Source organism: Stigmatopora nigra, unplaced genomic scaffold, assembly GCF_051989575.1.
Source record: "Stigmatopora nigra isolate UIUO_SnigA unplaced genomic scaffold, RoL_Snig_1.1 HiC_scaffold_59, whole genome shotgun sequence".
Classification (NCBI taxonomy): Eukaryota; Metazoa; Chordata; class Actinopteri; order Syngnathiformes; family Syngnathidae; genus Stigmatopora; species Stigmatopora nigra.
Window position 1 is genome coordinate 93,908 of NW_027551637.1, and position 23,458 is coordinate 117,365.

Genomic DNA, 23,458 nt, shown 5'->3' on the forward strand with positions numbered 1-23,458 from the left:
ATGTAACATGCTTTTTTACTCACCTTTTTGACCTTCACCTGTTCCTTTTCAGACTCTTTCTCTGCCTTCTTGGCTAGTCTTTCGAGTTGTTTGGATGTGAACTAGAAAAAACGTGTTGGGCAGAAACACGTCACATATGTCATTTGCTTATTTAGTTCAAATATGATCACATACCTTTAATTGGAATAATGTATCTGTGGAAAAACAAATGCCCAAAATTGTATTATATTACACAAGACAAATACAAAGAAACAAGAAAAGTACATCAAATTTAAAGATACATAATAAATTAGTGGTCTATTCAAGTTTGATCACCCTTGCCAATTTCCATTTTTGAAAAGCATAAATGATTGGATGTTTAGCAGCAGAGTGGTGAACAGGTCACAATTTTAAGACCCTAGGTTGAACCCCAGCCTACAGCCTGCCTCTGTGGAGATTGCATGTTCTACTCATACCTGCGTGAATTTTCATTGAGTACTCTGATTTCCTTCCATATTCTAAAAACATGCATGGTAGGCTTATTGAACAAATGGTCCGAGTTGAGAATATATGCTTGACAAGATAGCAGCACACAAGCATGTAGAGGGGTCAAGCTCTCTTGTACACACCATGTTTTTTTGTGTCTTTTTGCAATGTATACCAGACTTTAACATAAATTATAACTGTATGGACTTATTAAAGATCAGTTTCCAGGAGGAAACTGCGGTTTCTAGCGTCTTCCATCGCGTGCACAACATTCCGGAAGAGATAGCAAGATTAGCAGTACCTCCGTGGATTGTTATCCGGTCTCGCCGGTGAGGAAGGCGGCGTCGGGAGAGAAACCAGAAGCGAGGCTGTAGAACGCGCCTTTTCACTGAGCTCAGAGAACAGCCACTCAAACCTCAATTCCAGTTGTTGTCAAAAGATTACATACACTTGTGAAGAACATTATGGCATGGCTCTCTTGAGTTTCCAGTTATTTCTACAACTTTTTTTCTTATAAGAGATTGGAACAGATACTTTTTTGTCACAAAAAACATTCATGAAGTTTGGTTCTTTTATGACTTTATTATGGGTGAACAGAGAAAAAGTGATCAGTTCTGCTGTGTCAAAAATATACATACAGCAGCGCTAATATTTGGTAACATGTCCCTTGGCCATTTTCACTTCAATTAGGCGCTTATGGTAGCCATCCACAAGCTTCTGGCAAGCTACTGGTTGAATCTTTGACCACTCCTCGTGACAGAATTGGTGCAGTACAGTTACATTCGATGGCTTTCTGACATGGACTTGTTTTTTCAGCAATGTCCACAAGTTCTCAATGGGGTTTAAGTCAGGACTTTGGGAAGGCCTTTTGAAAACCTTCATTTTAGCCAGTACATTAAGTTCTTCACAAGTGTATGTAAACTTTTGACCACAACTGTACATCCAGGCCTCCACCTCTGCAAGCAGGGCCTCCAACGCTGCTAGCTGAACCTTTAGCAGTTGGTGAGTACCAGAGTCGTTTATGCACAAGAAACATTGCATTTAAGAAACAAAGATCTGCGCAAATGCCAGAACTGGAACAATACTGTTAAATATGCAGATGCCACCTAAGTTTACAAAATCTTCCAACACAATGCTCCTCCTCTACTGCAAGATTTTGTACAAAAAAAATCCAGCACATTAACAAGGGCTGGCTCTGGTGGTGACTGTATAGTTCCCTTCAAAAAGAGACTCAGCCAAAGCCCCTTCTCTGTCTGTGCCACACATACCTGGAACTCAACACCAATTAAAATATGTGAACTCCCTTCTCTGAAACTCTTCGACAATCATCTTAAAGCTTGGCTGTGAGACAAACAAAATTGCGATCACAAAACTGTGCTACATGTATGTTTGTGTGTGTCTAGTATGTGTCATCATTTATCCTCAACCTACACAAGGACTAAAGATGGAAATTAGCCCTGGGCTACAATCTTACATATTTACATATCTTCATTAACATGAATATACAGTCATACCTCTACTTACAAATGCCTCTATTGCAGTGCTTCTCAATTATTTTCTGTTAGGCCCCCCTTAGCAAGAAGAAAACTATTCGCGCCCCCCCACTTCCCACCGTGACTATAAATAAAATCATTTTATAAAAGTGTTATAGGTACAACATGTGAAATGTTGCACTCTCACAAACATGACAGAAGTAACAATGAGAGCGCCACTGCCAGCTACTGTTGTGGATGCGCAATTACACTTTATACTAGTACGGCCAAATAAAATCCTGTTCCCCAGGGTTACACGCGCCCCCCCAGGTATCGCACCGCGCCCCCCTCGGGGGGCGCGCCCCACTATTTGAGAAGCACTGCTCTATTGGTACGAAAGTTTCATGTTAAGAAACATTTTATATGCAAATGAGTGACTTTAGATACAAAAAAGATACAAGTTACAAAATCCCACAAAAAGTAACTGCATTACCTTATCCTTTATTTTATTTTGGATTCCCCTGATTAAGCAATTAACATTTTTAAATGCAATGTGGCACATATTTTCACACACACAAGGCACACTTAAGTCTAAAATGTACATCAAAGTGGACCGTTTTCGGCCCAAGTAGAAAGGGCAAAAAAGTGGAAGGCTTCCGGCCCTAGTAGAACGGGCTGTTGACGCTACCTGGCGGACAAACACAGGTATTACATCTATAACGGCCGCAGAGGGATATTTCAGCGGCACAGGGACATTTTCATATGGTTTATTTATTTTAAGACAATAAATAATTTCCTAATAATTTCTCTCATTTATGCGTGTTTCCTCACATCTTTTAACAAAATTGGGAGTCTGACCAGTTTTAAAGGGTTTAGTTGGTAGTCGTGTGAGGACCGTGGAATGAATTAGAGAATTTACATATGAAGTACACCTCTAATGCAATTTTCAAGTTACGAAAAGAGGCTTGGAACCAATTAATTTTGTAAGTAGAGGTATGACGAATTATGTTCATTTATATGTCCTGTCCCTTATTAAATAAATCAAAAAAATCATAAATCAAAATCAATCTATACAACAGCACCCTTAATCAAGCCAAGGTGCTCTGGGACCCATGACATAAGCCAAAAGGAGTCATTGGCGGTCATTTAAATATCAGAAGCATATTGCAAAAGTGTGACCAAATTCATCATTTATTAAGTTACATAAACCTGTATTTTATATGCTTATCCAAGACCAAGCTACATGTAAATTCACCTGGCTGGACTGCATGTAATGGGCTACAATGGGTGAACAGGTAGTGTACTATGTTAGGGAACTCTTAAAGTGTAAAAAGATAGAATGAGTTCGCGTACACAATGTCGAAAGTATAACTCTTAAAATATCTCTTACTCCACAAATGTCAATAACTCTGATTGGCATGTACAGACCTCCATTGCTTTCTATGCGCAGCTTCGGGCTCTACTTAGGAAATGCAACACAAGAAATTAAGTTGACTTGTTTGGAAATATAAAAATCAACTAAAATAACTTAAATATCAAATCGGAGACAGTTAAAAATGACTGTTACTTAATTTTAACTTGTATTCTTCGTAAGTAGAGAAGTACTTTATATGTACATTCTGTAATTCGTTCCACGGTCCTCAAAAACTACCAATTCAACCCTTAAATATGATCCAAGTGTGCCACTTTTCCATGAAAGATGTGAGAAACAGACAAAAATGAAAGAAAATTATAAGAAAATTATTTATTAATTAATGCAAAAGCTTGTCCTATTCAGGCCCAAGTACAGTACAGTAAGGAAGAAGGTCACGTGAATATGCACATACACACAACCAACTTCAAATTGTGAATTCAAAACAACTTAGCATTAAATAGAAATTCAAAGGAGTAAGTCTCTCCACCGTGTTGTTCAGTACAGAGACAATGACAAGGAGACATCAGTTTAAATGCTTCCTTCTGCTTCAATAGTGTAGTGATGCTAGTAGGTGGGTTACGGCCAGTCGTATTGCCTTGCAATATCAGTCAATCGCACGTCACTTTCTTCTCTTGTTTTTCAATAAATAACAGGCCCCGCATATTCATTTCATTCGCACCAATCATTTTAAATAAATAACAAACGGCGGTCAAAAGAGAGTTGTTTGGGATGCTCCAAGTGGAAGTAAACCAGGCCACAATAATGTTACCAGGACAATTTCAAAATAAAATAACGAATACAGGAAATGCATTTACGTTTCAGGGGGATTTGTAACCAGCATTCGAGTAGAGTTACGACTGTACTTCTTCTGAAACATGCATAGATCTGTTGCAAGTGTGAGAGGATCCGAAATACAACAATACCTCGACATACGAGGAATTTGAGAAATGAGGAATTTGTAAAATTCTGAGCGAATATTTACCTAAAGATATGAGACTAATTTGAGATATGAAATTTTGAGACAGCAAGTTGGCCCGGCTGCGAGTGGCTGCTTAATAATTTCACCACACTGGTCTCTATTGCCGTATCTCCCTCGCGCGTTGCATTTATCCCGGAGGTTGTTTCTTTCTTTTTTTTTTTGCATTAGTCAGTGCAGAATTAAGGGAAACACAATGGGAAACCAAAGCAAGCCGAAGGGCAGTGCGAAGAAAAGGCGTATGATGACAATCGATATTAAGCACGAAATAATAAAAAGACATGAGTAGTGTACGCATGACTGAGCTGGCTCGTCAATACATATGGAGAAGCAGGAAGTTCGCCCCGAAAGCAGCGGTGGAAAAAATGAACCTCTTTGCCTTGGTTATTGCACAAGGTTTAAATTAAGCGTAACATGAGATTAATTTTTTTTCTTCTGTGTATCGGAATCTAAGTTCATTCAAGTTAAATTTAATGTTACGTTACGAGCGCATCCGTCAAGTGACTCTCTCCACTAACCACAAACTCCCCGATGTATAAAATGATACCTAATTTTATTATTAAACATCATAAGCACCAGTTTGGGGAACATAACTAGTTTATGTTACGTTACGAGCCCATCTGTTACCAGACTCTTTCTCCCCTATCCACGAACTCCCGGTTGTTTTAAATAATGCCTCATTTTATTATTAAACATCATAACCACTAGGTATTTGTTACTCTGTTACTATATGGCGAATTAGTATCCTGTTTTGTTTTTGTTTTTTTCAGAAGGTTGGAACGAATAAGTGTGTTTAATTCTTTTGTATGGGAAATGTTGATAATTATCACGATAACTATCATATCTTTTTTTTTTAAATTTGAAACTTGAAGTTTGTGTAAGTAAATAAATTACTTTCCTCTTTATTCAATTATGAAAGTTGGAGCTTAACAGCACATATTAATGAACATACAGTCATACCTTTACTTACGAATGCCTCCAGGTGCGAAATTTCCAGGTTAAGAAAGTTTTTATATGCAAATGACTGCTTCAGGATAACAAAAATATCCAAGTTACAAAACCCCTAAAAAAGTACAAGCTCTCGTTATCCATTGTTTGACTTTGAAAATATTGTCTCAGATGCATTGATTCTCACTTTAAAAGCTCCCTACACCATACTGGGCTCTCATTGGCTGTCTCAAAAAAACCCTCCATTTTTCTTTGACCCAGTGCTTAAACTTATGCTTGAGGAAACTGTGGCTGAGTGCCTTGACCTGAATCGGAGCCTGCGGTAGGCGAAATTGTGTCGAGGGGGCAGGCGATGGAGCGTGTGGTCAGTAATGATGACGTAGACGAGTTAGTTGGTCGATGTTCACCAAAATGGAGCATGAGTAAATGCAACGCTCGGCACCAGCGAATTAACACTCTTGACGTCACCGGCCCCATCCTCCAGGGGCAACGGCAAATATGCACTCTCGACGTCGCCAGCCCCTTCATCCAGGGACTCCGGCGAATTGCCACTCTCGACGTCACCGGCTTCTTCCTCCAGGGGCACCGGCGAATTGGCACTCTCGACGTCGCCAGCCCCTTCCTCCAGGGACTCCGGCGAATTGCCTCTCTCGACGTTGCCAGTCCCATCTTCCAGGGACTCCGGCGAATTGCCACTCTCGACGTCACCAGCTTCTTCCTCCAGGGGCACCGGCGAATTGGCACTCTCGACGTCGCCAGCCCCTTCCTCCAGGGACTCCGGCGAATTGCCTCTCTCGACGTCGCCAGTCCTATCTTCCAGGGACTCTGGCGAAATACCACTCTCGACGTCGCCGGCCCCGTCTTCCTCGAGCGCCGGAGCATCGTCGCCACTTCTGGGCGGGCAGGCGCTGGACGGGCAGGCGCTTGGGAGAGCGGTGCTTGGGAGAGCGGTGCTTGGGAGAGCGGTGCTTGGGAGAGCGGTGCTTGGGAGAGCGGTGCTTGGGAGAGCGGTGCTTGGGAGAGCGGTGCTTGAATGGCCGTCCGTCACCAGAAACCTGATCCGTGGCTTCGGTACGGGTGCGACCGGCGACCCCAAAGGCAACGGGAGTAATTTGCGTGGCCTTGGCACAGGAGCTTGGGGCACTTGAAACGGCGCGCTGGGCCGAGTAACTTCGGCCACTTGGACAGGCGTAGTCGGCCGAGTGACTTCGACCACTTGGACAGGCGTGGTCGGCCGAGTGACTTCGGCCACTTGGAACGGGGAGGGCTGCATAGTCCTTAGGAGCTGCTGGTACAGCGTGGTCGGCCGAGTAACTTCGGGCACTTGGAAAGGCGTGGTCGGCCGAGTGACTTCGGGCACTTGGTCAGGCGTGGTCGGTCGAGTGACTTCAGCCACTTGGACAGGCGTGGTCGGCCGAGTGACTTCGGCCACTTGGACAGGCGTGGTCGGCCGGGTGACTTCGGCCACTTGGAACGGGGAGGGCTGCATAGTCCTTAGGAGCTGCTGGTACAGCGTGGTCGGCCGAGTAACTTCGGGCACTTGGAAAGGCGTGGTCGGCCGAGTAACTTCGGGCACTTGGAAAGGCGTGGTCGGCCGAGTAACTTTGGGCACTTGGAAAGGCGTGGTCGGCCGAGTAACTTCAGGCACTTGCAAAGGCGTGGTCGGCCGAGTAACTTCGGGCACTTGGAAAGGCGTGGTGGTGGTCGGAAAAGGAGCTTGGAGGGACGTGGTCGGAAAAGGATCTTGGAGGGACGTGGTCGGAAAAGGATCTTGGACGGACGTGGTCGGAAAAGGAGCTTGGACGGACGTGGTCGGAAAAGGAGCTTGGAAGGACGTGGTCGGGCGCGTAACTTGGACAGTGGTTAGTGTGTCCAGGCATTGCTTTCGCTTCGCTCTACGGCGTTGCGCTCGGCGCCTCCTCTGGGAGGATTGCACAGCACCCCCGCCATCACGTCGTGCCCCATAATTGGTGGTTAGCCCACTCTGTAATTGCTGGTCGGGGTACTTGTAATAGGAATTATCGGGGGAACAATCGGGATAATCCTCCTCTAGTGGAAGGTCTCGGGGTCCGAATTGGTCAAAGAATTCATCATCGGATTCCGAAACGCCAGCGAAAAAATCAATTTCCTCAACGATGTCCTCCTCACCAGAATCTTCAGGCTCCCTCCATGGTGAATCAATACCTCTGGGCATAGGCATAAGATAACTTGGGCGGTCTCTGGTGGTTGTATGCACCTGGGCATCATGATGAAACGGTAAAGGCTTCCCAGGGCGACGTGCATAGCAGTGGTGGGGCGTATGAGTACGCTGGCTCTAACTCTCCTACCAGCTGTGGCTCATCTCTAGCAATGATGTGCCTGAGAGCCCCGCACCACGGTGTGTTCATTACAAAATTCCTAAACGATTCTGAGGGGTTTCTTATACATTCCAAGCAGTCCGGTGTCCTCGAGGTGGATGGTTTGCGTCGCCGAGTGCGTCGGCGCGAGCGTGGGTGGCGCTCCGCTGGGTCCATAATGGTCGGATCGTGCTGTTACGATCTAGCCGCGTAATGCGACTGGATCGGTGGAGAAGTTGAACCCAGATGCAGAGTCGCCGAAGTAAATGGAAAGGTGAGGCAGATCTGTAGCTCTTGTAGGTTGATTTAATAAACGGGGTAACATAACTTCAATAACTTGGCTTGACCACTCATTACAAACGAAAAGTACATGCGGCGTGGCGTCAATGGAAACAGCAATGACTACAAGGATTAACAGGAAACGAAACCAGAACTAAACCAGAACGATCCGACGGCGTCCACAGAAAATCATAATGCTTAAATACCAAAAATAATCTAATCACGTAATTAGTGACAGCTGATAGTTATCGTGACGTCATGCCAGGAAAGGCAATCCAGCCACTCCTGACACATATGAATGACTTTTAGAATATCACAGATTGCATTAGCATCAAACAATTGATGTCAAACAAATGACGTTAACCTATTTTTTTTGAGAATGATTATTGGTCATAGGACGGGAATAGGTGGTGAGCTGCCAAGAAACCCAGACTTGGGATGGCGGTCTCCACCGGTGATGAAAATTTGCAGACCACGGATGTCTGATGAGTGGGAGCGTGAATGGTTGTTTTATCTTTTTGTGTTTTTGATTGGCTGGCCACCAGGATATAATCAATCGATCAGATATCAAGGTGGAAAAGGATTTAGAAACTTGGAATCAATTTCTAAAATGGGGAATTTGGGAGCACTGAGACAAAGAAAAAAAATCAAGAAAAAAAAACAATGCATGACATGAAATTCCAAAGAACCATTGATTTATAGTGATAATTGAACGCAAATTGTGTTAACAAAATAATTGATGGGATTGACAAAAAGTTCCATATTTCGTTATGAAATCACTGCGCGTACATAATGAGTTCAAATCCTATTTGGTAGACCATAAAAATCGCCATTATTCACTACACGATTGGAACTGGCCAAAACAAGTGTTGCTGACCAAACAGCAGACCTGAAAATAGCTGGAAAGGAGGATGCGGATCCACCTTTGCACTGAAGGAAGGTCCTCTCAGTTGAAACGTTTGAGGAGACAGGTAATAAACTTTTTGACGTGATCAGACGTTGCAAGCACTCCCAATATTGATTGGACTGCTCGGGGAGCAATGCAAAAGCTCAAGGATCAATGTCATAAACCATAGGGAACTTTTTGTATTGGCTTTGATGTCTCCATAAAAAAGGGGTGAAAGCACTTCAATTGAGACTAAACCTTCTTACAGATAGTTAAAAGTAAACAATTGAGACTAAACCTTCTTACACAGTTAAAAGTAAACAATTGAGACTAAACCTTTTTACAGATAGTTAAAAGTAAACAATTGAGACTAAACCTTACAGAGAGTAAATGATCAGAAAGAAAACAAACAACAATGGATAGAAATGTAACTAGATTTTAATTTCATGCCTGACTATTGAAAAATATTGATTAACAAAGTTTTATAGGAGATGATAGACAAACTCCAAAGACAATGGAATGTTACATTTGTTAAAAAAAAGAATCCAAGATTGGGATATTTTAAATTTCAAACAACTGAGTTTAATATGCAACACGATATACATTATTGAATGAATTGGGACTCGATTAGTATGCATTTTATAAGTAATGAGTTTTAATTGTTCTAAAGGACAGTTATGCTAAAAATAATAACCTTGACAAACAAGAGGTGGTTACATTTTAGTGGATTCCTGTGAAGTTGCTTAAAACAGGAGTCTTAATATAATGTGCATTTCTAAAGAACATCCTGTCTATAATCTCTGTCTGAATCTTATGCTCTTCCATGTCTATAATATCTTCTCAACTTGCCTCAGTGTTCAACTGTTGTATTTTTCCATGATGCCTATAATCTCAACTTCTGTACTTTTCCATGACATCATGCTGAAATTCAATAAAGCCATCCTTCACCTTGAAAAGATAAGAGAGAACCACCGAGCCGAGCGTGAGATACCACCTCGCGCCTCGACCTCTCTTCCGCCGGTGCCTTTAAAATATAACACAGTCTCTGCCTCGTTTTTCCTTTGTGCACGGTTGGTAATTACGTTGATCTGTTACTTCAAAACGAACATTTAACTGGTGCCGAAACCCGGGACCTGCATCTGGGCGGACGACCGCCGCCGAACCGAGGACACCGAGAATCTGTCGACAGCGTCTCCCTTTGCGGGATGGGTCTCCTCCTACGGCCCCGGCCGCTCGCCCAGACAAACCAGACCAGCATTGAGGACTAACAGGTATTTACTGTTTAATTATCACGATTTACACAAAAGTTTGGATAAAAAGAACACCAACACAGAATTAACCTAAAGATAGGAAGGAACATAAAAGTAATTGGGGAGTAGAGAAGCGCTTGGGCGTTGGCCCGTGAAGGAAGGCCCGTGTAGGAGGCCCGTGAAAAAACCCCATGGTACATATTATCCAGGCTACAAAGGGATCACTGTTGCATTAGGAGAGATCCATTACACACATTTAACTAGTTTTTAACCTGTTAAACAATAGTGTCGGTATCTGTTGTCTGGGTCGAGGAAATTAACGTTTGTGTAAATACAGGTATAATTTACACCTCCCCACTTTGATAAAACACAAAACATTGTGGAAACGGTGCACCAAAAGAAAAAGAAAAAAAAGGTTAGTGGTGTGTGTGTGTGTGTGTGTGTGTGTGTGTGTGTGTGTGTGTGTGTGTGTGTGTGTGTGTGTGTGTGTGTGTGTGTGTGTGTGTGTGTGAGTGTGAGTGAGTGATAAGGGAAGGGCGTAGCCGCCTCCCGCTCCGGAGTAGAGAGTAGAAAAAAAAAAGTAGTAGAAAGAAACAGTGGGCCAGTCATTGAGAAAAGAGATAATAGAACACCAGGATGTTAAGTTTATTGCAAGTTTTAACACTAATGCATGCAAGTATCTGGAATTTTAGGTGACCAAGTATGATTTTAACCCGTCTTTGAGAGACACAAGAAATGAAGAAGTTAAGAAAAATTTAGTGGAAAAAAGAGCAAAGAAGATTAAGAAAGGAAAAAATGTAGAAAAATTGAAAACACAACTATGCGCTGTTAAAGTGTGGATAAAACAAATATGTAAAATAAGGGCAGAAAGCATTTTGGATGGTGAGAAAATCATGCAAGTAATCTTCATATGAATATATATATATATATATTTACATATATACAAAAACGCTATGACACATTCCTAAATCTTGACGATTGCCGCGCAAAATAAGAATTTAAACGGCGAAAGAGACTACTTAGACGGATAAATAAGATGTAATTATATACAAGTTATTATAATAACATAAAAAATGTATTTACAGCTTTGATTGATACTAGGCCTGTTAAGAGACAGTGGCCCCCACCTATGCCCCCTCTCCGTACAGGCCATGCAAGGCAACTTTTACAAACTCCAAGGACACAGGGAGGGTGCGTGCGGGGGGGGGGGGGGGGGGGGGCTCCTGGAATGCCTGGCAAGATAAATCTCAAGTTACCTCGCACCAAGCGATGAAGAAAGGAGGAGCAGAGAGAGATAAGGATTTAGAGGCAGAGGAAATCAACAATATTAATGATATCAAACATAAAGACAATGCATAAATGGCATTTTTCCAAATTATTACGTAAATTGTACCTGGCAAGTTTAGCTAAAATAATTAATTTAGGATAGGCATGATTTCTCTGGGATTATGTGAGCATCGTAGATCATTCAGTGCACGGAATGATGTGTCTCGCTCGCCCATCAACAGATGAGATATGCTTTAGCGGGAGTCATATTGATGACTATTAGAATATACCGGATTGCATAAGCATCAAACAATTGATGTTAACCAAATGACATTAACATATTTCTTTTGAGAATGATTAGTGATGATAGGACAGCAAAAGGTGGTTAGCTGCTCGGGGATGGTGCTCTGCACTAGTGATAAAGTATTACAGACCACTGATGTCTGTGAGCGTGAATAGTTGTTTGTTTTTTTGTGTTTTTGATCGGCCAACCACCAAGATATAATCAATCGGTTAGATATCAAGGTGGAAAAGGATTTAGCAAATCTGAGATCAATTTCTGAAATCGCCAATAAGCCCTTTTCAGGGATGGCAGCGAAGGATTTGAAATTTGAAATCAATTTCCGAAATCGCCAATAAGCCATTTTGGATGGCGATGAAAAATTGTGGAAAATTGTTTAGTCCAAAGAAATGTTTTGATGATAATGCACTGAATTGGAGGAACAAATCTGCATTGCGAAATTTTGGCACTGAAATGAAAAAACAAAAACAGTGCATGATATGAAATTCCAAAGTATCATTGATTTATAGTAATAATGGCATCCAAATTGTGTTAACAAACTAATTGACGGTATTGACAAAAGGTTCCATATTTCGTTATGAAATCATTGCGCCCACATAACGAGGTCAACCAGACAATAAAATATGGAAATCTTATTTAGTAGACTATAGACAAAACGCCATCATTCACTACACGATTGGAGCTGAATGACGATTCTAATCTGGCTATCTGCATAAAAAAAAAACTTTACAGAAACGCACTAATTTTGAGTTAGCAGAAGAAGACTGTGTTTTTCAACAGGAAACATGAAGAAGACGCACGAGCAACCCAAGATGAGAACGTCCGTACCAAGTTTGGCTGACCAACCAGCAGACATCAAAATAGCTGAAAAGGAGGATGCAGATCCACCTTTGCACTGTAAGGAGGTTCTCTCAGTGGAAACGTTTGAGGAGACAAGTAAGATAAACTTTTTGACCTGATCAGACGTAGTGGCAAGCACTCCAATAGGGATTGGAAAGATTATTGCTCCAGTAGCAATGCCGTAAGCCATAAGGCCATACTTTTGATATTGGTTTTATTGTCTCCATAAAAAGAGTGAAAGTGTTTCAATTGAGACCAAACCTTCTTACAGATAGTTAATGTGAACAATTAGAAATAAAATTGATAGAAATGGAACTGGATTTCAATTTTATGCCTGACTATTGAAAAATATTGATTAAAGAAAGTTTTATAGGAGATGATTGGCAAACTTCAAAGACAATGGAATTTGATAAAAAGACTACTAAATTGGGATATTTTCAATTTCAAACAACTGAGTTTAATATGCAACGCGATACACGTTATTGAATGAATTGGGACTTGATTAGTATGCATTTTATAAGTAATGAGTTTTAATTGCCCTAAATGACTCAATTACGCAAAAATTATTAACCCTGACAAACAAGGGGTGGTTACATTTCATTGGGTGCAATTCTGTTCAGAATTATAAATGTGTGCATTTGTTTCTGGATACTAATTGATGTGAATGTAACTGTTGCAGAGAACGGAAAAGCTGTTTTCCTAAGGAGAGAGCAGCCTGATTTGCGTTTTGTATTTTCCTATTTTTGGTATGATTGGTTAATTTGTGAAATTGCAGGAAAGCAAAAAACAAATATACTTATTCATCTTAAAAAGGAAGCAGTGATCAAAATAGAATACCAGTTAGCATATTTAATTTGGACTGGTAAGGATTTTAAATTTTCACAAACTATAGTTATAAAATAAGAAAGAATGTTGTGATTTTGTTCATTGGGGTTTTAAGCCCAACCACATAGCGGTAAGCAAATGTTAAGGACACGCTGAAGACAACGACAGAGTACAGCAGCTTAAGCAGCGGCGGAGAACACTTACCAAACAGCATATACAACAACAAAAACTGTATTAATTGATTTGAAAACATTGCACCACAGAAAGAAAAGATGCATGGATACATGAGAAGCAGAACAGTCAGCAGACGGCCTATTCACAGCTAAAGGCCTACCGTGCCTACCAAAGAATTTATTCCAAAATTGAGCCATGAAAGGAGCCATGTCTCAACTGGAGGGAGGATGGACATGGCACAGCATGTGTTCTATGTCCCAGAGGACTAAATACCTACTTAAATTTTTTTGTAGAAACTGTTTAATTTGTTACAGACAATGTGCAAGACAACCTCAAGCCCAAACAAGTGCAACAGGGAGACAAAGTTGGAACCTTTGCGAGGTGTCTCCTGAGCGGCCGCCCGTCGCCGCCTTCGAATCAACAAACACCACCAACGGCTACCCCCCCGGAAGAACTAATCCGCGTTCCAGCGTGGCCTAACAAGAACAATAACAACAAGTGAAACGTCCAAAAGAACATGGGACTTGAAGAGCGAACAAATGGTACGATAAAACCAAGAAACCGATAAAATTGTCAAAGGAACATGTAAGCTGCCGTGATCTTTTTGTCTATCCTGCAGGAGGTGGTGAAGTCTGGTGACCAGAGCCTGATTTGAGTCATAAAAAGAAAGTCCTGGTCCTCGCCACGTTGGCAAGGCCACTTCGTGGTTTAACTCACCACCCCCACCGCAGTAAAGATTGCTGAGAGGTCGACGTGGATTCACCAATCCCAAATCAAAGTAGTTCGAGACAACGGTGACTCTGAGTAGACTGGAAGTCGGGCGGTTCCAAAACCCTTGTCCGTGAAAAAAATCATCTGGCGTCTGCTCACCTGCCACGAGCACCTTTCACCGAACCTTGACCTCTCATAGTTTTTACACCCTCACACAGAAGCCAAAATGAAAGCCGCTGCCACCCTCATCAATGTGACTGTACTATCAGTGGCAGCCTGAGTGTGGCTGAACGCCCCGCCCCCAGAGATTCGAGTTGAAAAACGAGACGATGCCGTGCTGCTGTCGCAGAGGAAAGTGGAGTGTTATGAAAAGAGCAATCCAAAAAAAACACTTTGAAGAAAATATGTGGTGTAATTTCCTGGTATTTCACAAAAAAACTAACTGGTGTGAATGAAAGTTGTTATGTGTGTAGCCGTATACCCATTTCCACAGGTATCCTGACATCCTGAATTGACTGTGCCTAGGCTTGTGTACAAGCAGTGTGCGCAGAAGCATTAGCCGTACAGATGGCAGCTGAACGTGTATTGTTCCATCCACTTCACACTCAAGCCCCCCATGAAGTGGATCTACTGATAACATAAACAAAAATGTCGTTCCATTGATAAAAAAAAGTTTTATTCTTTGTGTTTTATTTAAGGATGAAAATTCATTGCATTTAAATGTGGTTTATTAGAATACACTGACCTAGTGGTTTTTTTTTTTAAATTACAATTTCGGATGTAAGCAAAAAGAGATGACAATAAATCGTCAGCTAAGATTTGTAACTGCAACAGTCCTACGAGGAACTCAGAGTAGAGCCGCTGCTCTTCTGCACCCATCGAGAAGACCCAGATGAGGTGGCATGGACATTTGATTAGGACAGACATGGGCCTGCCAACGTTGTCCAAATATTTTTTCCCCCCAAGATGGCGCCGTCACGCAGAAGCCAGTGGCAGTAGCTCTTATTTGTTTTTTGTGTTTTACAGTCCCTCTCTCTTTTTTTAAAATACATATTAATATTTCTTAATACATTCCTTTTTACTTTAATTTGTACTTAATACTTTAATGATGAGTGATGAGTATGTTGATACTTTAGTCCTTTTTTTATGTTTATGTTTCATATGTACTGTTAACCGATGCAGTTTTTTATGTATCGTATCTTGTGCTGACCCGGCCCATCTGTCAAATTTTAAAAGTCAATGTGGCCCCCGGGCCGAAAAGTTTGCCCACCCCTGGATTAGGATGTCGCCTGGACACCTCCGTGGCAAGATGTTCCGGGTATCCCGACACGGGGAAAAGTCCAATTGCCTAGCCTTAAGTGTGTGAAGATCATGAAATCTGGGTCACGTTGGTCTGATAATCTACTGCAGGGGTGGCCAACTCTGGTTATCGAGAGCCGCTATCCGGTTATTCCTGTTTTCTATATCTCCGTCCACCAAAACACCTGAATCAAATAACCGGGATGGTATGGACAGCTTGCTGATGAGTTGATCATTTGATTCAGGCATGGTAGAGGAGGGAGATATGGAAAACAGACCGGATAGCAGCTCTCGAGGACCGGAGTTGGCCACCCCTGTCGTTGTGTGCGTGCGTGTGTGTCTGTCTCATCGTTTCTATGCTTTGTTGATTTTATCTTCAACCTGCACAAGAGACTAAAGATGGAAGTTAGCCATCGGCTAATCTTACATATATATGTTTATTAACATGAATATGTAGATGTTCATTAATATGTACTGTCCCTTTATTAAATAAATCAAACTCAAACTCAGACTGCTATTATTTTGAACACTACTGTGTCATCGTTGATGGTGATAAATAAGATAAATATCTATTTTTTTCTCCCTGCGACTTGTTTATATACTATTGACTATGGTAGCACAAATTGCTGTTTTTTCACATTTGTCCGGTTTTGCTTAAAATCCGTAATTTTTTTCTAAAACCAATTAGTTTTCTTATGAGGATACTATATTCTTACAGTCTTAAAAATGTAACCTGGAAATAATGAGGAAAAAACGTTTTCATTAGCCATGTTCAATCAGTTTTCCGTTATAAAACTGTAACTAGCAATCCTTAAGACTTATTAATACACAGACAAGATTTTTTTAAACTGCATTGATTTTTATCAATGTCCCCAACTTTCTAAAACAAATTGTAAATACTGAGTAGTAGTAGTAATTTTAGTAATTTGCGAATTTTTACTACAATAGAAGACAAGGAACTAGTCGTTAAAAAAATCGAGAAAAACTTTTTTTTTTCGTTTTGCTAATGACAATGTGTGTATTTTGATTAGACCATTGTTTCTCTCCCGACACTTAGTAAGTAGCTAAAGGCACTGTGATAAGAGACAAAAACTTTGTTTATCCAAAATGTAGCTGGGGGAAAAAAGCATTTGGACAAAATATCCCAATATAGTAAATAGTACACATGCGGAAACCATGATGCCCGGAAATTTTTGCAAATACATATTTTCTGACATTCTTCCCAAGCTCACACGAAACAAAAACATTTATATTGCTGGTGAGGTTACTATGACGAACGATTGTAATACGTTAACATACCGTCCATTTCGAATAGTATTGGAGCCTTGCCTTGCCCCAGAGAGACGAATTGTCTTACTTGAAGAAGTATGGCAGAACACTTCCGTGTTTAGGGATGACGTCATCGTGAGCAGTCAGAAAGTGTAGACGCCCCATTGTTCGCTCATATTCCGTACCGTGTATGATCGCAGGGATTGCTGGAGCCTATCCCAGCAGACTTTGGGCCAAAGCCTTCCTTCACCCTTAAGTGGTCGCCAATCGGCCTTGGGATTTGCTTAGGTCACGGTGTCAAAGTGGCGGCCGGGGGCCAAATCTGGCCCGCCGCATTATTTTGTGCGGCCTGAGAAAGTAAATCATGAGTGCTGACTTTCTGTTTTAGGATCAAATTAAAATGAAGAGTACAGACGTATATTAAATTTCCTGATTTTTCCCCTTTTAAATCTAATAATTCTAAAATCTCTCCCTCTCCCTCTCTCCCTCTCCCTCTCCCTCTCTCCCTCTCTCTCCCTCTCTCCCTCTCTCCCTCTCTCTCCCTCTCTCTCCCTCTCTCCCTCTCTCCCTCTCTCCCTCTCTCCCTCTCTCCCTCTCTCCCTCTCTCCCTCTCTCCCTCTCTCCCTCTCTCCCTCTCTCCCTCTCTCCCTCTCTCCCTCTCTCCCTCTCTCCCTCTCTCCCTCTCTCCCTCTCTCCCTCTCTCCCTCTCTCCCTCTCTCCCTCTCTCCCTCTCTCCCTCTCTCCCTCTCTCCCTCTCTCCCTCTCTCCCTCTCTCCCTCTCTCCCTCTCTCCCTCTCTCCCTCTCTCCCTCTCTCCCTCTCTCCCTCTCTCCCTCTCTCCCTCTCTCCCTCTCTCCCTCTCTCCCTCTCTCCCTCTCTCCCTCTCTCCCTCTCTCCCTCTCTCCCTCTCTCCCTCTCTCCCTCTCTCCCTCTCTCCCTCTCTCCCTCTCTCCCTCTCTCCCTCTCTCCCTCTCTCCCTCTCTCCCTCTCTCCCTCTCTCCCTCTCTCCCTCTCTCCCTCTCTCCCTCTCTCCCTCTCTCCCTCTCTCCCTCTCTCCCTCTCTCCCTCTCTCCCTCTCTCCCTCTCTCCCTCTCTCCCTCTCTCCCTCTCTCCCTCTCTCCCTCTCTCCCTCTCTCCCTCTCTCCCTCTCTCCCTCTCTCCCTCTCTCCCTCTCTCCCTCTCTCCCTCTCTCCCTCTCTCCCTCTCTCCCTCTCTCCCTCTCTCCCTCTCTCCCTCTCTCCCTCTCTCCCTCTCTCCCTCTCTCCCTCTCTCCCTCTCTCCCTCTCTCCCTCTCTCCCTCTCTCCCTCTCTCCCTCTCTCCCTCTCTCCCTCTCTCCCTCTCTCCCTCTCTCCCTCTCTCCCTCTCTCCCTCTCTCCCTCTCTCCCTCTCTCCCTCTCTCCCTCTCTCCCTCTCTCCCTCTCTCCCTCTCTCCCTCTCTCCCTCTCTCCCTCTCTCCCTCTCTCCCTCTCTCCCTCTCTCCCTCTCTCCCTCTCTCCCTCTCTCCCTCTCTCCCTCTCTCCCTCTCTCCCTCTCTCCCTCTCTCCCTCTCTCCCTCTCTCCCTCTCTCCCTCTCTCCCTCTCTCCCTCTCTCCCTCTCTCCCTCTCTCCCTCTCTCCCTCTCTCCCTCTCTCCCTCTCTCCCTCTCTCCCTCTCTCCCTCTCTCCCTCTCTCCCTCTCTCCCTCTCTCCCTCTCTCCCTCTCTCCCTCTCTCCCTCTCTCCCTCTCTCCCTCTCTCCCTCTCTCCCTCTCTCCCTCTCTCCCTCTCTCCCTCTCTCCCTCTCTCCCTCTCTCCCTCTCTCCCTCTCTCCCTCTCTCCCTCTCTCCCTCTCTCCCTCTCTCCCTCTCTCCCTCTCTCCCTCTCTCCCTCTCTCCCTCTCTCCCTCTCTCCCTCTCTCCCTCTCTCCCTCTCTCCCTCTCTCCCTCTCCCCCTCTCCCCCTCTCCCCCTCTCCCCCTCTCCCCCTCTCCCCCTCTCCCCCTCTCCCCCTCTCCCCCTCTCCCCCTCTCCCCCTCTCCCCCTCTAAAGCCTTGTGTTAGTGCACCTGCTCTCCCCATGGGTCCTCCCGTCTCTGCCGTGAGGCCATTATCTACAGTACCAGGATTATTATGGAATTTGCATTAGTGGTTAATTTGGTATTCAAAAATCTTGCTATGGCCACCGAGCCGTGTCAACCTTTCACTTGCGCAGGTCCGGTGGGGTAAGTGGTTGGTGTGTCAAGTGGTTGGTGTGTCGGCCTTACGGCTCTGGGGTCCTGGGTTCAAATCCAGGTCACGTCCACCTGTGTGGAGTTTGCATGTTAGCCTGCGTGGATTCCCTCCGGGTGCTGCAGTTTCCTCCCACATTCCAAAAACAGACATGGTAGGCTGATTGAACCCTCTAAATTACCCCTAGGTATGAGTGTGAACATGAATGGTTGTTTGCCTCCTTGTACCCTGCGATTGGCTGGCCACCATTTCAGAGTGTACCCTGCCTCTGGCCCAAAGTCGGCTGGGATAGGCTGCAGCACTCCCCGTGATCCTAGTGAGGATAAAGCATTTCAGAAAATGATATGATAAAAATGTTGACTGTTCATGGGAAAGTTTATATGCATCAAAATATGTATTTCTAAAAGATTCACCTTCATAAATAAATTAGTTCAATATAGTAGAGTTTTTCATCAGAAGGCTGAATAACTCCTTAGCATGCCTCCCTCACAGTTGAGATCATGGATTCAAACCTAAGCTCAAGCCTTCCTTAGTTTGGATACTAGTTTCCTCCACATTTCTTAAGCATCCTTAATAGGTTACCGTTCCTGGCTGTGAAAAAAATCTCAACCCTTAGTTTGGATACTACAGTTTCCTCCACATTTCTTAAGCATCATTAATAGGTTACCGTTCCTGGCTGTGAAAAAAATATCAACTAAGTCATTATTTGGTAGAACTTGAGTACTAATTATGAAACGTATTCATAAGAAAGGTTTAACAGCTCTCACTGTGTCTAGTGCCCCTTAATAACTCAAAGTACAGGATTAGTGTTTCTGAGACGGATGCTTAGAAGCATGAAAAGGAGTCTGCACTTAAATGGCCAGAAGATGCTTTGAAACACAGTTTTAAACTCTGAACGTGACAAGATCAAGGTTGATATAACGCTGAGGGTAGACATCTATGGACCACAAATAGTGGACTGAATCCTGATGGGGTCTGGATCAAGTCAGAAGGAAGAAACAGGTCAGGACAAATAATTGCACAATGGCGACTAATTGGCATAATGATAAAAAGTTATGGTCATTTTTTTTAATTTGCCCTTACTTTTTATCATTTAATGTAATGGCTAGGGTCTAGTGTGTAGTCTGGCTTTTGCCCGAAGTCAGCTGGGTTAGGCTCCAGCGACCCCCACAACCTTTTTGAAGCTGTGCGGTATGGAAGATGATTGAATTTAGATTTTGAACTTATTGGTACTAACAGTCGTATGTTATAATTCTGACAATAAATAGTTTATATCTTGAATTATATTTATTGCAAACCATTTTAAGAGTATCATTAATTACAAAGTGCCTCATTAAGTTTCAGGCTTTGGAATGGAACAATCAGGGATCATATTCAGCTCTGGACAAACTGGTTGTTAGAGAGATAATTGTCAGTGTCCTGGCTACTATTGAAGTACCATTTGGTGACGCACAGCAACAACAGCTCAAGAGTGTAGCACTGTTTGAGTGCCCCTTTCTCTGACATTGTCCTTACATACTGAAATGAATGTGATAGTTGATGACCGGACGTTTCGGAAAGATGTTTGGTCCCCGGACATTTGGTCCCCGGATGTTTGGTCAACCGGACTTTTGGTGGAACGGACGGGCCGTCGACCGAATGTTTGGTCGCTGGGTTCGCTCGCTGTCAAATTATGAGAGGGAGAGACAGAGTTTACTGTTGAAACAAGCTCTCAAAATTATAATCATGAGAGTGTGTGTTTGGAATTGCATTGACAATATAAGAGCATTCATGTCTAAATATCTAATATCAAAAAATCAAAATTATCAATAAGAGCACTCATTTAACACACAAATAACTCAGTTGAAGGTTGGCACCGCACATTTCAACGTAGAATGTCAGTCACCCATCCAAATTTATCTTGTCTTATAAACAAACTCAAATTAGAGCAGAATGATTGGGAAATAACAATACAACAGGCTTCAGGCGGTATTATGCCCAGAGACACTAAAAAGACATACGCAGCTGTTAATGAGCGGTTGAAAAAGCTCACAGAGGACTATGAAAACACGGATCGATTTTCAAACAATGTACAGTACTTACAAGCCATTGCGTATAAGTTGTAAGTTTTAGAGTTTTAATAAAAACTCCCATCTGTGAATTTCCTTTGTACATAATTTATAAGTTTGTATTAGTAATTTTTGTAGAGAATTTGTAAGTTTTACTGCTAGAATTTGTAAGTTTTACTGCTAGAATTTGTAAGTTTTACTGCTAGAATTTGTAAGTTTTACTGGTTTACTAAAAACACCATCTGTGAAGTTGCTTTGTCTTCTTATTAATATTTTTTTGAATAAAATAACTTTACTTATTCCCTTTTATTATATATGTATTAGTAAAGTCAGACTTATTTGTTTGATAAAAATGACCATACAAAGTATTTTAACACCTGCATTCCAGGGGTTCTTATTGATAATTTTGATATTTTGATATTAGATATTTAGATATTAATGCTCTTACATTGTCAATGCAGTTACAAACTCACTCTCTCTCATGATTATAATTTTGAGAGCGAGAGATTACCTGGTTGCTCGCTTTCAACAGTAAACTCTCTGTCTCGCTCCCTCTTATGAGAGAACCCGGCGACCAAAAGACCGGGCGACCAAACGTCCGGTCGACGGCCCGTCCGTTCTAACAAACGTCCAGTCGACGCCCCGTCCATTCTACCAAACGTCCGGGCGACACCCCGTTCGTTCTACCAAATTTCCGGTCGACGCCCCGTCCATTCGACCAAACGTCTGGTTGACGCCCCGTCCGTTCTACCAAACGTCCGGTCGACGCCCCGTCCGTTCTATCAAACGTTCGGTCGACCAAACGTCCGGGGACCAAACGTCCGGGGACCAAACGTCCGGGGACCAAACGTTCGGGGACCAAACGTCCGGGGACCAAACGTCCGGGGACCAAACGTCCGGGGACCAAACGTCCGGGGACCAAACGTCCGGGGACCAAACGTCCGGGGACCAAACGTCCGGGATCAAACGTCCGACTACCAAGCGTTTTGATGTGTTTTGTGTATTTGTTCACACTAATATGAATGTGTATGGTGTAGTTTAGAGATGATTTCTCTTTTGGACATATTTATATGCATATCTCATCTCTTCTCATTTTCTGACCCGCTACATCCTCATTAGGTTCTCGGGGGGTGCTGGTCAGCTAACTCTGGGCCAGAGGCGGGGGACATCCTGAATTGGTGGCGAGCCGATCGCAGGGCACAAGTTCAAATCCAGGTTCAGACCTTTCTGTGTGGATTTTGCATGTTTTCCCTGGGCCTGTGTAGGTTTGCTCTAGGTACTCCGGTTTCCTCACACATTCCAAAAACATGCTTTGTTTGCTTATTGGACACTTTAAATTGCCCCTAGGTATGAGTATGAGCGTGAATGTTTGTTTGTCTTCTTGTGCCCTGCGATTGGCTGGCCACCAGTGCAGGATGTCCCCTGCCTCTGGCCCGAAGTCAGCTGGGATAGGCTCCAGCACCCCCACGACCCTAGTGCGGATAAAGCGCTTCAGAAAATGAGATGAGATGGGAGGCATTATAGTGTGTTAAAGGGCATATCTCTAGCACACTTAGGAAATTAGTACAATCCCATTTGACAGTTGCTGAGTTGCCTCATGAGCTATAATTAAGTCATAGTGACCCACATACAACACTCAGTGTGTCTCACGCATTAAGTGAGCTAAACATGATTTAATATCACTTGAGTGTGTAGGGTCGTGAAAGGATCTTAACAGAAAAATGTATTTTGAAATTTGATCGCAAAGAAGAATTACTGAAAACCTCTATTCAGCTTTCAAATATGGTTGGATCAATATCTTTACAATGTGTGCTACATTTTATTTATTGTGTCGGGAAATTAACTCCTTGCCTCTTGGTTTCAGAGATGCCCTCGTGCTTACAGACCCAATCTGAGTCCTCAGATTCAGACTATTCCTTTCATGCACCTACCATCCTCATCACTGCTCCTTCACAAGATGATCTCTATACTTCCTCATCCAACTTCTCTTTATCTAATGTTATGAATGAACGGAGGCCCTCTTCAGTGCCCATTGTCGTTGGTAAAAAGTTAATGAAGAGGAAATGACCATCAGATGAGGCTGGGCTGGTCTTGAGCTTCATTCCCCTGACATCTGTTTTTATGCACTCGGTTCATTATGGCATGAATGATAATGGTCTCTTTTATTTATCTCGTTATTGACTGGCAATCAGTCCTTGTTGTTCTCTTTCTCTTGGCCAAATTTGGCTCAAATTTTCTTTTCTGTGAGTTTAAAATGATAAGCAGTAATAAATAAATAATGCTAGTGGCAAGTACTTTTGTCTTTTTTTTGTAAGTAGTTACACATTATAACTGCATTTTTTTATTGACCTGAGAATAAACAGGGACATATTGGTTTTCTTTTAAACCTTAAGACCTTTCCAAGTTACACTTAACAAAATGATGTCAACTAAACCATGTCTCGTGTACGTGTACACATGAGAGAGAGGGGAGAGATAGACAAAGAGAGAGATGGAT

General features: G+C 42.9%; 1 protein-coding gene and 1 long non-coding RNA gene across 3 annotated transcripts in view; one reads left to right on the forward strand and one right to left on the reverse strand.

Moving 5' to 3' along the window:
- chmp1a (charged multivesicular body protein 1A) overlaps window positions 1-16,917 on the reverse strand; it is a 52,767-nt gene extending 35,850 nt beyond the window's left edge. Inside the window, exons 1-3 of one of the 2 annotated variants that reach the window (XM_077711904.1) lie at window positions 16,742-16,912; window positions 175-194; window positions 24-101 (exon numbers count right to left, since the gene is read on the reverse strand). In XM_077711904.1, coding sequence (XP_077568030.1) covers window positions 24-101; window positions 175-194; window positions 16,742-16,748 — 105 coding nt within the window. In that variant the 5' untranslated portion in view covers window positions 16,749-16,912. Of the gene's footprint in view, window positions 1-23; window positions 102-174; window positions 195-16,741 lie in introns of both variants that reach the window. The other variant, XM_077711905.1, reaches the window with a different exon arrangement.
- A 2,811-nt stretch (window positions 16,918-19,728) lies between these two features.
- Window positions 19,729-23,256, forward strand: LOC144193071 (uncharacterized). The gene is made up of 2 exons (XR_013325584.1): window positions 19,729-19,916; window positions 22,827-23,256. It is a non-coding gene; the product is annotated as an uncharacterized LOC144193071 (long non-coding RNA).
- The last annotated feature ends 202 nt before the right edge of the window (window positions 23,257-23,458 follow it).